The 18,175-nt window shown below is 37.8% G+C and overlaps 1 protein-coding gene across 1 annotated transcript; it reads right to left on the minus strand.

Moving 5' to 3' along the window:
• Positions 1 to 225: 225 nt before the first annotated feature.
• LOC145787895 (uncharacterized) lies at positions 226 to 14,863 on the minus strand. The gene is made up of 10 exons (XM_082599733.1): positions 14,613 to 14,863; positions 10,609 to 10,678; positions 10,135 to 10,218; positions 9,702 to 9,749; positions 9,154 to 9,290; positions 8,384 to 8,494; positions 6,715 to 6,812; positions 5,791 to 5,916; positions 5,381 to 5,577; positions 226 to 4,320 (listed from the first exon to the last, which is right to left on the minus strand). The coding sequence occupies exons 1-10, from the start codon at positions 14,826 to 14,828 to the stop codon at positions 3,830 to 3,832; spliced, it is 1,578 nt and encodes a 525-aa protein (XP_082455859.1). The 5' UTR covers positions 14,829 to 14,863; the 3' UTR covers positions 226 to 3,829.
• Positions 14,864 to 18,175: the final 3,312 nt, after the last annotated feature.

Consider the following 18,175-nt stretch of genomic DNA (forward strand, 5'->3'; position numbering starts at 1 on the left):
GCCAACTAGTAGCTGTTGCTACACATAAATGAAATTGACTCACGGCTACTTCCAATACTGACTTATAATTATCAAGCACTGCTTTTACAGCAGCTGCACGTGTGAGCCATCTTGTTGGGACTAATTGGTTTCAGTTTTGATGCCGCCTGAGGCAAAGACTCTTCAGAATAAAGATTCAGGTAGGCTACAGATGCTTGAATTTCAAAGAAACCATTACGTTATAAAAAATAATTTAAAAAGATGGTGAGGACATGTAAAAAGATGGTGGGGACATGTCCCCACTGTCCTATAGGGATCGGCGCCCATGGTTGAGATGTTGTTGCCGGAGATTTATTTTATTCACTTGATGCCGCTGAATGGAGAGCAGTCCTGAAGTGCGTTGCTCAAGCGCACACGCCGAGAGCCGAACCAGCGCAGCGTGATTTTGAGCCGGGCGTGTAACCACTGAGCCAATGGGGTGGCTTCATTCCCACCACAAGTGGGGTCGCCGTTGCAGATTGTCCTCTACAACACTATTGTCAAGTACATCTTCCTTCACTGCCACTATTTCCATATCTTCTGCCATCTTTTTGATTAATAGCCTAATACAACATAAGTAAAATAAACTTTCAAACGTTTCCGACACGTCCTCGTCAGGAATTACTTGTTAAAATGTGTGATAAAAACAAAAAAAGATTTGTTTTGTATGTCTGTGGTACAACAAAGCGAACTTTACCAAAGCTTTAGTAACAGATTAAAGTAAAAATGTGCAAACTAAGTTCTGCACATCGGATCGTCATGACTTTCGTTTAAAGCGTTTATTTACATACAAGCGAAGTCGATGCGGTAAATAGTGCAGCAAAGGTGTGACAAATCTCGGATATGGTGCGGCCCGTCTGCAAGATTTGATGCAGTTTGGGGAGTACTAGTTGCAAGGAATGGGGGGGATGATTTGGCAGCTTTTGAAAAGAATTTTTAACCCTAAAAAGGGGTTTGTACATGATGCGAAATGCTAAAAACAGATTTGAAAAACCTAAAAATCGCTGGCAGAAAATTAAAAAAAAACATAATTTATGGCCTTATAAATACACACATTCATGTACATACCTAAGGTGCAAATGGCTTACGAAATAAAATGGTCACATAAAAAGTACGAAACTCGATTAGCCAAGTAAAATTTCGCTTTTTTTTTAACCAAACTAAACATATCCAGGGTATCTGTTACGGCATGGTTACGGTAATACGAAAAACCGCCACATCACAAATGACATCACAGTGAAAACAGCATTTTGTTCACCTCGGTCAACAAAGTAAAAAAAAATCAATGCTTGGAATAGCGAGCTACGAATGAGGGAACTGAGATGCAAACAAAATACTTTTTGGAGAAACCACAGTGAAGTTTCACACAAATTCAACGTCCCGTAACGTTGTATCAACGAACAGAAGCGCTTGATATTCTCACTGAGATGCCAACTGTAAAGAGTTTCAGACAAAAAACGGCCAACATCAATTCCGTCAGCACGAACCCGCACAATGCACATACCATCGCTGCCCACCTTCACAACCCAACAAGCAAAAACTGTCTTTTTGCATTGATTCAGTGCAAAAAAGACGTTTTTTTACTCGCTTAGAATGACAATCTAGCCAGCAAAAGTTGACTTTTCACATTGTTTCAACGTTGAAATAACTTGTTGAAAACGCTGAAAGTCAACTTTTGTTGGCTAGGAAGTGAGTACAGAAAAGACAATACCCAGGCAGCAATTCAGTCGTTTTTTTTTACAATTCAATCAATGTAAAAAACAGCGGATTTACTGCCTTGGTAATAAACATCATCAGCGGCAACAAAATCGACCTTATTCATAAGATCTGTAAACATCTGTAGGTTGAAACGATGTAAAAAATATTCGCTGGCTGGGTAGAGATATCTAAATGCGTCCACTCCACCATGGCCAATTACAGACTTCGATACCTTGCGGGCATATCCGCAGTACAAGGGGTGAGAAGGTAAAATCATTTCTTGACGCAAAGTTGTTTCTCCGTTGTAAACCTCTATAGCAGGGGTTCCCGACCTGAGGGCCATGGCCCCTAGTGGGTCATGACCCTTTTTCAAAGGGGCAATAAAAAATTTGAAAAATAATAATTTTTTTAATTTATCATCTCTAAGTCCACTCCAACACTATATAACAAAATAAATAAATTAAAGTTGACAGTAATAAAAATACTAGTACATTTTGCCCAAATCTTCATGAAATGGTCTTTAATTCCCGGTTGTTATGACGTTTCTTAATTTTTTCAAAAGGTTGAAATAGGGGGGCCATTGATTTTTCAAAATTTTTGAAGGAGGCCACGGAGTAAAAAAAGGTTGGGAACCCCTGCTCTATAGCCTATGCTATCCAACTACGTTTTAATGTTTGACCTCAACCAGGTCACATGTTAAACCCTTCAAGCAACACTTAAAATAGCTGTCAACCACCTGATCATTTTTGGCATGAAAACAATTTTTAGTTACAACCGAGCTACGGTAGCACATGGCCACCTAAAGATACGGCCTGATTTGTCACATTTTGCAGAAATTTCCCAGTTTTTCTAACTTTGGGCAAACGTTTAAATAATATTTTCTAAAAATTAGATTTGTACGCTTTCTTTATTCTTTTCCCCAGATGACACAATAGGTTTTAACATCCTCACATGTTGAAAAACAAAGAAAATTTGATTTCGAAGATTTTAGTCAGACTGTTAATTTTCAATAACAGTCTGATTTTGCGTTTTTCAATTTACTTTTTCTCATTTGCTATTGCTTCCCCAAGGCAACAAAAAAGTTTTATGTCATTAGGAAACCGCAAAAAGTAAAAACATCTCAAAAAATGTCAGTCAAGCACTAGCAGTAGCTGTAATCAAAATCTGCAAAATGTGACAAATCAGGCCGGATCTCCAGGTGGCCATGGGTAGCAGAATAAGAAACTTTTCAAATTCCATCCACGCATTCTGACGTAGCTTGTTACGTCAGCAGATTCTGACAAACTGATGAAATAGGCGACTTTTTTCTACCATTGTTCCGCAAAGCGGAGGGCGCATCACGCAAGTTTTACAACTCAAGCATCTTTTGGTTAACAGGATTATCAAAATAAAAAATCGATGCATTTCAACAACAAAAAAAGTCATGGCACTGTTCACTAGGCTCATAATAAAGAGTCGTCACTGGGCGTTTAAAAGGAACTATTGTGACGCTAAAACAATTTAGAACAAACTAAAACGAGCAACAGCAGCTAACAATAAGTTTTGCCTTTTTCACTACAATTTGACAACAGTTGGATGACACAAAAGCGTACAACAGTTGAGGTAAAAGCAAATGGTCAAATATACAATTAATGTCAAATCGCTATTTACTGCATTAATATTTTGATATCGGAATCCTTACAAAACATATTCGAAAAAAGTATCACCATATCAAACAATCGTACGTGTGCTCTTGATTAGTAAAATCTGCCCAGAAGATTCCGTTCAAGACAATGTCGGAAACGTGTGAATGTGATGGTTTAGTTTTGGTGCGATGGAACCTCTCACACTGAGTGCTGACATCGCTTATCAACACATTTAAAGCTGCCAGAACAAGTATCTGGAGACAAAAGATAAGTATCTTATACAGTATCTTTAAAGAGGTAATAATCTCTGCAATCCTAGACAGAAAATCAGTCGTGTTTTACATTGATTCAACGTCTGTAGACGTTCAATCAATGTAAAACACAACTGATTTGCTGTATGGGATCAGATTTCAGAAGCTCATGGACTCGAAACGCGTTTGGCAAGTTGACTTAAAGTGTTGCCAATGTAAAAACGAGCTTTATGTGTTTCAGTTTTGAATCTCTCCTGATGATGAGACTACCATGGGAGTGTCTTTCACCTCTGCTAAACAGGATCCAGTAGCCCCGGAGTCCATGAGATGTCTTTGCATGGATTCTTTTTCGTTGCTATGACGAGGTAATGCGTCATTGAACAAGGTAGCGTCCTTGTACGATGTCTTGTCCGTTTGCGCATCTTCAGGGATATTGTTATTGCTATCAAAATTGACGGCTTCTTGGCATAAAGGTTTTAGTCCACTACATTCGTCATTAATAGATTTTAGCGTCGCTATTGGCGAAGCACATTTTGTGACTACAGTCGCTTCTTCCGTTTGCTGACATATTCGGTTTTCTAACGTTTCATTCTGGTCGCATTCACCCAACGATTGTTCTTCTGTGCTACTTTTGTTCTTCACGAGTACATCGCTTCCTTGCGGTTGGCGTACTCCTCCTGAATCTTGAATGTTGAATGCTTCTTCTTGCATCTCCTCTTGACTTAACTCTAGAGAAAATATATTGATCGAGAAACAATAGCGAGAGTTGAATTACTTTTTACGCTCCCTGTGTGTACGAGAGGACCTGAGATCAAGTGTTGCCAAAGGTAATTCTGATAAACAAAACACATCACTTCTGATTTCCAAGAGATCAAAAGATGTCGTTTTTATATCATTTTAACCACTGGCAATGTTGACAGTCGTTGAGATGGCGTAAAACTGACAACTTTCACTATCTGGGGATGTATGATAAAATAAACAAAAAATGGATGATGAGTCGAAGGCAAAAAGCTATACTGGCTCGCAGCCTGGCAACACTTGAACTAAGGTAAAGTTTAGGTTAAAGGAAAATACGTCACGTAAAATGTTGCGTCTGGTGACCATTTGTGTATTGTAATCTGTAGATCGCTGCAGCAAAAGGGATGTTTTGACTGGTAGACACTTTAAAATAGGACAATTTTCCCTATGAACCAGCTGGCTGCAGTCATTGTGACTTTTCCAGCACTCAGCCAAAGAGTTGATTCTTTCTTTGAACCCTGTTTGGTAGTTATAGAAGAAAAAAAATGATGGCAGGGGTGGGAACCTACGCCATCAAAATGATGACTTCCCTAAACCTCAATCGCTAGGCCACGCTGCCGACGGTGAAACGTTTACTTAATATACTTTCTAACGTGCTTGAGTCACATGACTGCTATCAGCTGATTTAAAATTTGCCTTTTGATTGGTTAATAAACCTCTTCTGCTGCAGCGACCTGCAGATTATAAATACGCGAACCATTCACAGCAACGTCATATGGCCACAGAAAGGTAACTGTGCAAGTGTGCATATGGTGAGCGTTGAAATGTGGTAATTCCTATAATCTATTTTGACTAGTATCGGGTCAAGCCAGTGCAGAAACAGACCCTTAGCCACTGGTGCAATGAAGTATGAATGTGAATAAAAAAGCAACTATACTTTAGAACAAAAACAAAATGACGTTGATGGTGATATTTGGGCAAACTGGCGTCGGGATGATCTCATTTTACGTCGTCAAAATTCGATTTACTTTTGCTCTTAGGACGCTGTACCTTGCTCTTCCATCAGAGCGTTGTCTTCTGCAGGTATATCCTCCCTTGGTGAATTGGACGCAAGAGAAATCCCTTGTAGACTTCCTGAGTCACTTTCGTCGCTATTTTTACATTCTTCTTCATAAGAAACTTCCTCCATCTCGTTATCTTCATACTCCTGCCGAAAGTTCTCCGCATCTCCGGAGTGATCCGGGAACCTAAAGTACATCACAAGCCTTATTTTCAACGTCTCCCAAACAGCAAATCAACCGCTTTTTTACATTGATTCAACGTCTGCAGACGTTGAATCAATGTAAAAGGTTGATTAGCTGTCTGGGTAGAACCATAGCCAAACCAGACAGAAATGAAAATTCACAGTCACTTCCAAGCGCACTGCGAACAGTTGGCAATATTCATAAGACAACACGTACCCAGCATTCTCGTTGTCACTGGTTGGAGCTTCGTACTCGCAATCGCTTGCTTGGTATATCTCACCGCCGTCCTGCTGAGCCATTGCATCTTCTCCATATCGCAAGCACACGTTTTCTCGCACCAGCCTGGCACATACAAAGTTTTAATTACTGTTTAGCTGACAAAAGCTGTTGTTATAACATCGCCAGATCTAAAAGCAACGTTTCCAGAATGAAATCCCTCGAGGAAACGACAGGACGGCTCAATGACTTAAGCTTAACCGTATCATGGAAGATTTATTACCACGGCCAATGACAAGATATTAAAATGAGACTTGTTTTATTAGCTTGATGGTATGAAAGTTTTAACCGGATTGCAATTTGGAGTTTCAATAACCCTTTAAATATAAGGTGTTTTAAGGTTTTTCAAGCAAAATTTTATCCGCAGTCGAAACAAAACTACAGAGCAATACATCCTTCCCGCCAGCTATGCATGTTAATTCGCGCATTGCACAAATCAATTCACACAATTTCAAGAAAGGCACAGCTAAGTTCATGACAGCATGGCAAGTCTTGGATGAAAACGACGCTATGAGACATGACGAGTTCAAGTTCTGACTGCCAGTCTGCAGTCGTCACCGTTCTGAAATTTCTAACTGGTTCTAAAACGGTATTGTGGAATGGAGACTAAAAGAAAACGTTAATTAAAACATAAACTCAAGATCAAAATTGTTTTAAAAGCTACCAAAGTAAAAAGATATTACATCGATTAGTTCAGCTGGCTACAGGATCTATTGACATGGAATAAGTCGAGTATTTTTTCTATTGTTTTGACCAAACTGAAGAATAAGTGCAATACTGTAGCGGTTGTTGCACAAAAATTAATAGTCTGCGCAAAACCGCAAACATTTTTTTATCACAAAGACGAGCAGCAAAAAATCTGACTTTCGATTTTCCCTTCTCAAGTTTTCCAACTCCTCTTCAAAACTTTCAACTCGCAGACTATAGGAGTTGTTGATGCTTTTCTCCCGAGCCAATTTATCCTGCAAAAGAAATTTGAGATCGATTAACCAAATTCAGAGCAAACGTTTTTTACAATCAAGAACTATGGTCTGAATCACGAATGGAAATATTGAACAAAAATCGACCATATGGCGGAGATATTATCGACGATCCAACGCTACTTCTCCCAGGTTTCTCGACATGAAACAGAAAGGAATGGATCAGTTATAATAAAATTTTATCCAGTCATGCCCGAACTGCTACCACTCTTCTTCGATGGGGTTATCAAAACACACCAATTTGTCCAAATTGCGAAAAAAGCAGGCAAATATGTTGATCATTTCATACTGTCCAAGTGTCCATGGACTGCACTACCCGGTGGTTACAACACAATTCACCAATGCGGAAATATATTTAAAAACTGGCTCGAAGACAACGAGCTTCACGTGTGAAAATGCCAAACGAAACTACTATTACTAGTTGCACATTGTGGTGCCGCATCAGACCATTCGTGAAGCCAACACGTACTCAGGGTTGCCAGGTTCCATTGTCATTATGTTCAGAAAAACTATAAAAAGTTACTTTTTTGATAATTTTGTTAAAAAAATTTCTACAATTTTGATCGTTTTCGGTTAAACTCAATAAATTTAACAGTAATACGATGGCAACCCTGCTCATAACCTCATTTGATTAGGTAGCCACGTTAACATACCAACTTTTGTAAGAGCTTGTCAGGCATGAACCAATCAGACGCTAAGTTTAAGTGACTACCGTCCAGAAAGTTGATCAGTGCTTTGAATGTTGTTTGGTAATTACAGAAGAAAAAAGAGTTATGACGGGGGTGGGAGTCGAACCCACGCCATCTAACTGTATTCCTTAGCCTTAACCTATTAGGACACGATGCCTACGAGGAAACATTTGCTTGATTGACTTTTTATCAGAACTGTTTACGTTTTTTCTTTGTTCTACCTATAACTTTCATTTACGCAATGGCGTCACAGACAATGCAGCTTCTGATTGGTTCATGCTTTACACGCGCTTACAAAAGTTGTTCTGTAAAAGTGGCTGCCATTAGAATCGAATATGTCCCTAGCCACAACAAGTTTAATAATTTGCAATGTATCCGGAAAGAACCAATACATAAACCATACAAATTTCCAAAGTGTAATCACTGAATCTCAAACTACTGGAAAAATGACAAATCATTCCTTGTTACCAGTGTTGCCGGATACTCTTCGGATTTTGTTTGCTTTGCGGATTTCCAGCAAAAGAGTCAAAATCAAATTCATTATTTGTGTAGTAACAATAGCAAAAAAGTAACTCGAAATCACACACAAAGACTATATTTATCAACTACTACTACTACTCAGAATACCAACCTAAACTAAGGATTCCGAGTGCTATTAAGTGTAGGAAATTGGCCTGCTCTCCAATCATATTTGTACGTTGGCATGGCCCACGCATGATATAAGTTTCCATGGTACGAATCATCAGTAAATCAGTTAAACACGCACCGTCGCTGAGTGTGCTGATGGGTTTCGTATCGAATGATTACTTAGCACCATCAAAATCATATAATGATAGAAAACACACTATTTACAGTAGGCCTCACTTGCAAATAACTGAGCGTCCTTTCAAGCGAGATATGTTCTTGGACGAGATCGTTTCTAGACATGGTTGACAGGCTTTCCTCTTGCACTCGTTCATAAGCCTCGCTGAAATCCTGAGCGAAAGATTAACACGTCACATAATGACAACCGGTCCTAACTAAGTAAACCAATTTGAACTGCAGTTGCACATTAAGGGTAGGCTACATTTAGCTTACTGGTGTATGGCAGTTAAGAGAACACAGCTGTCATTGTTTGAGCCTTTAGAGCAGATGGACTATCTTTATACCATGTCAAATTGCCCATGTTTCCTAAAACTACATCGAAAAGCTACTGGATTACACAGATGTGCAGACAGGAGACCGGTCACTTAAAATCTCAGTCTCAAACAGCCAGTGGAGGGGCGGAATGGCCCGTTTCGGTAAGTCCAATCCCTATTCGGTGATTTTTTCAATTTTTTTTTTAATTATCGGGTACCGTAGCCTAATTATCATTGCCGTTTTAGGGTTTGGGGTTAGGCGTTCGGGTTAGGGGTTAAAGGTTAGGAACTCACCGAATCGGACTCACCAAATCGGACTCACCGAATAGTAGCAGACCCGTGGAGGGGATTGCATAGAAATTACTTTATAAAATTGTACATTTTTAAACACTGAAGATGAAAACGTAGTTTTCGAAATCTTGTTTAGTTTTCCCAGTTCAACCAAACATACCAACAAGTAGGCCTACAGATCGTTGTTCTTCGAAATTTAACCGTAATCAAAACTCATTTCGGCACCTGCGATATGAACTCTGGGGCCATGTGCGGAGAGTCGTTGTATTCCGCTTCAATGACGTCATCTAAATTGCTCGGGGAATCACCGGTTGGCAAGGCAGCAGAGTAGGCTCCCGATGTGGAGGATTTGTTGCTCTCAGCTGAAAGGCAAGGTAATAAATATGTGATGGGTAGCTAAGACTACAAGTAAAAAACAGTGGAGCCGCAAAAATAGCATCATAAAGGTTGCTGGTGTTTTTAGGGACTTGTGGTGGAAATTAATTCTGCAGGTAACCTTTGTTGAGCACCGCAACGCCAGTCGTTCCAGTGGCATTTGTTAAATCATCACTGACAGAAAACAACAAATAATTTTCGTTTAAGTAGTGAGAAAAAATCCGCAATGTAGTGTTCAGGTTACGATAAATGGTCAACGTATAAACAATGCAACGGAGCTACAACAAACAAAGAACATGCAGTTCAACAAAATTACCCAAAAGAAACCCCAGCACTTGTGTAACAATGAAGTTACAAACATATGCTGTACGTTTACAGAAACACTGACGGGTGCCTACCATCATTCGATGCTTTCTCATTGGGCTTCCCGTGGGTCGTGTTGGAAGCTGGAAAATTGACAAAGCAAAAAAGTTAAAGAAATCCAATAATAACATGGTTTCGGAAGGAGGGTACAATGCAAAATAACTGTACATCGCGTGAGAGAATTGAAGACACAGAGCGTTTACTACTTTTAAAATCGGAATAAACGGTCTAAACAAGTAACGATTCGACATTTTGTGTATAATGTTGAAGTCAATCATAACAGACGTATGTTACAAAAACACCTCTCCTACCACAGTCATCTCAAGCACACAACCGTGATGTGTATATAATATATGTGGCTGAAAAACAACGTGATATGATTAGGACAATTTCATTTTCTGGCAACCCTTGATTGAGGATGTTTTGCACCGTGTTATTGCCAAAGTAACGCACAGATGATTTACGAACCTGCTTCCAAAACGGAATCCTCTTCGTAAGGGTCATGCTCGGCCATTATGAACTGTGTTGTATTGTAAGGAGCCACAGGACGGCCTATAAAAAGCATACACTGTTACATAGGGCAATTTGTCTTCTATTAAAAGCATGCATATACAAATTGTACGACGTTACAGATTTACGGATGCACAAGACGCCTGAAATTGCACAGATTTCGAAAACACGCGTTTTCAACCTGGTTGCTCCAATTGCAGCATGTCAAACAACACAAGCATTCCTACAAGTATATAACATTCTTAATTTTTAACGCACATCTTCCAGATGACAAAGCTATCGACAAAGCGTCTTTTCTCTGTTTAACGTTGAATGTCTGTCGTGTGTTAGTGATCTATGACTCCATGTCAATGGTGCATGACGTAGATATGCAAATCTATGCGTATTGCTCAATTTAAACTGGTGGACAAGCTAACAGAGATGATCACAAACCTCTGTCCATCATCTCTCCTCTGATACGGTGAGCTCTGATTTTTTCTCTTTCTTCAACTTCCTTTTTCTCCTAAAAGCAGAAAGTAGTCAATGAAACTTGGACAAAATTCTGCACCGTGTAATGGACAAAATATATAAATCTACTGCGGTATGTTTGAACTGGGCTATTAGCTTATCCAAAATCTGTTTGAACACAAATGCATTCACAGGTCATTCATCTTTTAACTTTTCACTAAATTAGTAAAAAGACAATCTGATACCTCAAAAGTACACTTCCGCCAATTAGGCAAGACTGAGAATACAGTTGAAATATCTTGCTATTACCCAGTCCAGCACGCAAAATTATTGTTCCTTACACAAAGAAGTATTTACTGCACTAACAAAAGAATGCAAGCTATTACTTGCTAATAATGAACTAACTCGAATTATTTCATTACAATCGGTGATGAACATTTGAAAAATGAAAAGGACTTCATGATTGGACTAAATTATCTATATACATATATATATAATAAAGAATGTTTGTGAATAAATAATATAGTTCAGGAACGTAATGATGTGCAAGACCAGAAATTAGTTTTCACAATGACATGACATCGGTTTTCCCAAAATTAAATTTATTTGAGTGATTTATGAGCACACTGTGTTGTTTTCGCATGTAATATTAAAGGATCTCAATACAAATGCAGATCTTAAGTGTCTCAAATGATGACGAATTGTAATTGGCCATAAAGGAGCGACGTCAGCAGAAGTTTGCGCTTAGGGCGGTATTGGCCACAAATGAAAGCATTCCGAGACAGCAAAACCTGTCATTTTTACATTGATTCAACGTCGCAGACGTAAAAATGACGAGTTTTGCTGTCTGGATTGGTTCTACAAAGCATGAGAAAAACACCATGGCAGGAAAATTTCTACAACATGTTATAAACAAAACGTGACATTTATTTTACAATATTGCGACCTACTCTTAATCAGAAATGAGCTAATTGCATGATTTTATTTGTAGTTAGAATTGACCAAGACAAATGCATACAGTATTATATCGATACAATTTTTTCAAATTGACTATGAGTTCTTTTTCATCATTTGACATGCAAAATAGTTGCCTGGGAAAGAGTAAATAAGTTACTAACAACTTCTCCGATTTTTTTAAAAAGAAGTGTAAACTTTTTATTGACAACATCAGCAGAAAACTATTGCACCATACAAGTCTGAAATCGCCTTTTCAATAACAAAATCCTTTAATGTTTTTGATCAAACAACAACAAATCATTATCAGCAAAGTCGACATCAGGAGATTTCGGTAAAACAAAACATAAGTAATAGGATTGCAACACAACAAGTCAGCAAAATTTTTGAAAATGCATCTATATAATAATGAATAGGCTACAGCCTATAAAAACTAGGAACATTCTATTCAGAACTTGAACATTTAAAACTACAGGTTTGAATATAGCAAATTTTGCAGTTGTCACCACAATTTTATGATAGTTTTGTATTTATATACTATATGAACTATGAAGTGTCGTCTTTTCAACCCGTTGTCACAATACAAACATAATTATAGCGCCGTATCCATCGCAGAATGCGTTGCTCCTCAGCGCTTTACAAAGCAGACATGGTCAATGCAGCCGTATAGAGGCGCAACTGAGTACATTATTACCTGAATCCATCGTTCAGTGCCAAGTAGGAATTAGGTTCTGTATAGTATATACCAGTTTTAAAAAGTCTTTGGTGTGACCCGACAGGGTATCGAACCTATGCCTATCGATTCAGAGGCAAACGCACTAACCACAAGCCGGTTAATGCGGTAAATCTAACACCATGCTGATGCTGTAGGCTACAAGTACATTGTGGTTAATATTCCATTAAAACAGAACAAAGCATTTAAAATGTAAAACAAAAACTATGTTGAAGTTTTGAGTAGTAAGATAAGATTATTCAACTTTCCAAACCTAGAAGTAGAACTGGTATATATAATTATATGAATAAAATTCTATTTCAATTTTAGAAAATTCAATGTTCTGAGTCTTGAAAACCAAAACAGTGTTAAGTTGTCAGTAGACTGAGTGTAGTGTTCTAGTACAGGACAGGGGTCCACAAATAGTGGGTCACAACCCAAATTTATGTGGGTCGCGAGACCATTCACTGTGGGTCTCAAAACGGTTTAAACTTGCGGTTTAAAATTGTTGCATTTTGTTTAAAACTATTCATTAAAAAATAAAAATGAATGCACTCGATAGCTCAGTTGGTTGAACTTTAATGAACAAAGAAACAACAAGCCCATGTGTGTTGCTGGTTCAACTCTTAGGATGTACCTTTGAGCAATGCATTTCAAGGACAGCTTTTCAAGAACAGCAACAACATTTTAACAAGGTGAAACTTCACTTTGTCAATCTAGTTGAGCGGCCTGAGTCAGAAGTTTAAGACCGTCTACAAATACCGTATGCAAAACTGTCATGAATATGCTTGCAAGGATGCCTTCTCAGTCTAAAAATAAAGAAAAAATAATCCCACAATCAATCAAGACAATTTATTCAAATATTTATATACGAAATATATTGAATGACGAGCAGAAATTTACAAATCTGAGAGCATTACGATAATTAAAAATTGTGTTCGAAAGAGACTACAAGGCTTAAAGCAGCCGGCGGCCATCACGGCCATGGCCGCTAAGTAGTGCTTGAATGAACGCCAGTGTTACCTTTTCAGCCGGCCAAGTTTGGCCGCCGGTTTCTTCCAGCCAATTATTTAATTTTGCAACAGAATAAGCGTGGATGAACTGTCGAAAAATTGTAGTAGTAAAGAGTGACGCAGAATTAGGTCAGCGCGTTACAATCACCACTGTTGTATTGTGCAGGAACATTTGCTATATATCCAGCTGCGATCACCAGCTGTAGCCTACTCGCAAATGCATGAGCGCATTCGGCCAACGCGCATTCATCCATTGTGCGCGAGTAATAGCGTTAATTACCGTGACACGAAACCTCAAGTCCCAGGTTTGCGATTTTTTGAATGATTATAGAGCAGTACCAGACGAACATAACTGAACAAAAACAAGACGAATTTTCCGCTTATTATATGATCTAGAATAAAGTTTTTAAAAAACCTTTGCGCATTTGCCTGTTTGACTAAGTCATGTTTGTAATTCCCGACGTTTATTTTAACAAAGTGTTAATCCGAAATGCTAATTTACAGCGGCTGGCAATATTGTCGTTTTTATGTCGAAGCAATGTTGTCGGACATTGAATTGTTGTTAAAAAGAAGAACTAGGTTAGTTGACATCCGAGGTTATGTGACTTATGGGTTAGTGACTTCACACCCTCAATGGTGACATCATAACGATATAAATGGTCAGATTTTATGAAAGGCGGTATTCGGTAATGCAGTTGAAACAATTTACTGAGCAGCTGAAACAATTTAGTGTCGTTAGATGGTCCCGCAATGCCGGATTACAATCCCGATAAAGCAGTTATTGCGTGGTATAACGATTCTATTGCAGGACGTCGCCCAGACTTCTACAACACTAAGTGATCATTTTAGCATTGTTGCAAGTTTAATTCTGTTTAGTTTACTTGTGCTATCGTTATTTGTATTTTGGCCTCCAAGCGTGCAGATTTGGCTGCTGAGAAGGAGCTCTCGGTAGGCCACGATGGCTGCCGGAAAAAAAATACGAGTTTTAAGGCCTGGACTAATTTTCTTCAAGCACTTATTAGGTATTGGTATGATTTCATAAAAATAAAGTGGCAGTATTGCACACCTTTTCACTATAAGTGTTGCCAGATAAGGAAGTCAATCCTAATTTGAAAAAACTTCAAAGTAGTTGAAGACAAAACCTTGTAATTTGGGTAATTTACGAGCCCTGAGCAAACCTAATGTGAGAGTTTTTCCAAATTTGAAAAATCTGGAAACACTGCCACAAATCCAAGCTCTTTGATTGAATACCATGGCAATGGGCGTCAAAAAATAGCCACTTCCTAATAACAATCTATTCTTAAACTTACCTCCCAAGTCATTTTGGAATAAGGTTTCCATTTTCGCTTCTTTTTTGATGGCTTACGACGATGATGTTGATGATTTTCCCGCTTTTTGCTACCATGGCCATCTGGATTTTTATTTTCTTGACTATTTTCTGCACAGTCTCTTAATTTTTCCGATTCATTGAAATCTCCTTCACTAGGCCTACTCAACAAATCTTTACATGCCACTTCACCATCCATTGTCTTTTGCACAGTATATATATATATTACTTCTTTAATCAAATTATGCTTCACTTCTAAAGTTAAAGTGGTACGGTATGGCCTGGTTTTTTTTTTTCGCTGAGACTTTTCGGTCATTTGTTCGAAATAACTGGAAAAAATTCGGTCATTTTGTATTTATTTCAGTCATTTTTAGTCATTTTTGGTCATATATAGTCAATTGACTAAAACAATGAAAACTATTAATACTACAAAAAGTGCTCAATGCCAAGCAAAAAGGCAAAGCAGAGCGAATTAAATCAAATGTAGTTATTACTATCTGAAGCCTATACAAATTGTTTCACCTAACGGATCATCAGAAGGTCTGCAAAAAACATGTAAACAGTAAAGAATCGATAATTCTGAAAAGATATTAAATATTACAACTGTAAATTAATCTGCCAAAAAAAATCTCTAAACCTGTACTTCCTGAGAAGATATTAAATATTACAGCTGTAATTTAATCTGCAAAAAAAACCTCTAAACCTGCATTCCTGAAAAGATATTAAATATTATAACCGTAATCCAATCTGCAGAAAAAAAACTCCAGAATTACTAAGGACAGCCTCCATCCGCCACGATAAAGTATCAATCAATTTGTCCCAATGGAAACCAAGCAACAATGATGGCAACATCTATGACATCACAAAGAAGCAAAATGCTTGTTATGATCGGCTCAACCTGTAGTAATCTGCACAGAATGAATAAAAATTGTTTTTAAACCTGTAAAAATTAAATGAGATTTATAACCTGTAAAAATCAAATGAAATTTAATTTTTTTCAAAATTATAACCTGTAAAAATCCCAAGGAATTGTGATGATGTAACCTGTAGTGTCCTGAACAAATGAAATAAAATCCGTTTATAAATCTGTAAAAATTAAATGCATTGACGTTTAGATGGAATAGCCAGACTCTGTGTTGTCCTGGTTTAAGGCTATTCCATCTAAACGTCAATGCACCTTTATGAAATTTGACATTGTTGATTTTTATCCATCCATTACGGAGGAACTTTTGTGTAAAGCAATTGAGTTTGCCAAACCATTTATGGATTTGGATGATTGTATCATACAAACAATTTTCCATGCTAGGAAATCGTTGCTTTTTGATGGTGGTGATACTTGGGCTAAGAAAGATGGTTTGTTTGACGTTACAATGGGCTCATTTGATGGTGCTGAGATTTGTGAGTTGGTCGGCTTGTTTCTTTTGAACGAACTTTCTGCTATTGTTGACAGAGACATGCTTGGCTTATATCGTGATGATGGTCTGGCTATTTTGCGTAATTTATCCGGCCCTAAGATTGATCGTTTGAGAAAGAATGTCATTCAATTATTTAAACAACATGGCTTAAATATTACTGTGGATACTGGTCTAATTGAAACTGATTTTCTTGACGTCACTTTGAATTTGCTATCTGGTAGATTCTGGCCTTATAGAAAACCCAATAATGATCCAATTTACATTCATGCCCAGTCCAATCACCCACCCAACATTAAGAGACAAATCCCGACTATGATTTCAAAGCGATTGTCCGCCACATCATTTGGCCAAAATGAATTTGATAAGACCGCATCTGTTTATAACGATGCCCTTTTGAAAAGTGGTTTTGCGGAGAGAGTTTGCTACAACCCTGCTAATAACTTACGAACATCTAGGAAAAGGAGCCGGAAAATTTTATGGTTTAACCCTCCTTTCAGCTTGCAGGTTGATAGCAATATTGGTAAGGAATTTTTCAAACTTGTTTCCACACACTTTCCACCCCATCATAGATTGCACAAAATATTCAACCGTAATACTATTAAGCTGAGCTACAGTTGTACTCCGAATGTTGCAAGCGTCATATCCTCCCACAATAAAGCAATATTGCAGGCTGATAATATACCATCGCAGCCTGGTTGCAATTGTAGGGTGAGGCCAGATTGTCCTTTGAATGGGCAATGCTTGCAGAAGGCCATTGTTTACAAAGCTACCATTGATAACAGCCCGAAGGTTCTTAATTACATTGGTTGTTGCGAAACTACTTTTAAAAAACGTTTTTCCAACCATAAATGTACTTTCATGGATAGGTCTAAACGAAACAGCACCGAGCTATCCAAGGCAGTTTGGGACCTTAAGGACAAGGGTGTTGACCCTAAAATAACTTGGTCCATCCACAGCTGTGCTCGGCCTTATAGTGGTGGTGGTCGTAACAATTGTGGCCTATGTTTGGCTGAAAAGCTGGCCATTCTGAAGGCTGATGGTGGCCACCTTTTGAACAAGCGTTCGGAACTGGTCGGCAAATGTCGTCATAGAAACAAATTTAAACTCAAGTATTTCAAAATAAAATAAATTCCTTTTGATTTTCACAGGTTTTTAAAATTTCATTTGATTTTTACAGGCTATAAATCTCATTTAATTTTTACAGATTTATAAACGGATTTTATTTCATTTGTTCAGGACACTACAGGTTACATCATCACAATTCCTTGGGATTTTTACAGGTTATAATTTTGAAAAAAATTAAATTTCATTTGATTTTTACAGGTTATAAATCTCATTTAATTTTTACAGGTTTAAAAACAATTTTTATTCATTCTGTGCAGATTACTACAGGTTGAGCCGATCATAACAAGCATTTTGCTTCTTTGTGATGTCATAGATGTTGCCATCATTGTTGCTTGGTTTCCATTGGGACAAATTGATTGATACTTTATCGTGGCGGATGGAGGCTGTCCTTAGTAATTCTGGAGTTTTTTTTCTGCAGATTGGATTACGGTTATAATATTTAATATCTTTTCAGGAATGCAGGTTTAGAGGTTTTTTTTGCAGATTAAATTACAGCTGTAATATTTAATATCTTCTCAGGAAGTACAGGTTTAGAGATTTTTTTTGGCAGATTAATTTACAGTTGTAATATTTAATATCTTTTCAGAATTATCGATTCTTTACTGTTTACATGTTTTTTGCAGACCTTCTGATGATCCGTTAGGTGAAACAATTTGTAAAGGCTTCAGATAGTAATAACTACATTTGATTTAGTCAATTGACTATATATTTTTTCGGACATTTTGGCCGGATTGACTATATTTTTTTCGGACATTTTTCATTTCAATGACCGATAAATGACCGAAAAAAAAAAAAACCCAGGGTATGGCACAATACCATTTCCACAACATTTCAACAACCGGAAACGTTATATACTAGGCAGTGGCTATTTGACCGGCTCCGGTCTTTGAATCTGAAACACTATTTGACCGGTCATGACGTCATTACATAAGTACTCTTTTCTTTTTCTCTTTTAAAGCAAAAGACGTGAAGCGCCGATATAAAGTTCTAAATTCAACACGTTGTC

Source organism: Aplidium turbinatum, chromosome 18 (genome assembly GCF_918807975.1).
Source record: "Aplidium turbinatum chromosome 18, kaAplTurb1.1, whole genome shotgun sequence".
NCBI classification, from domain to species: Eukaryota; Metazoa; Chordata; class Ascidiacea; order Aplousobranchia; family Polyclinidae; genus Aplidium; species Aplidium turbinatum.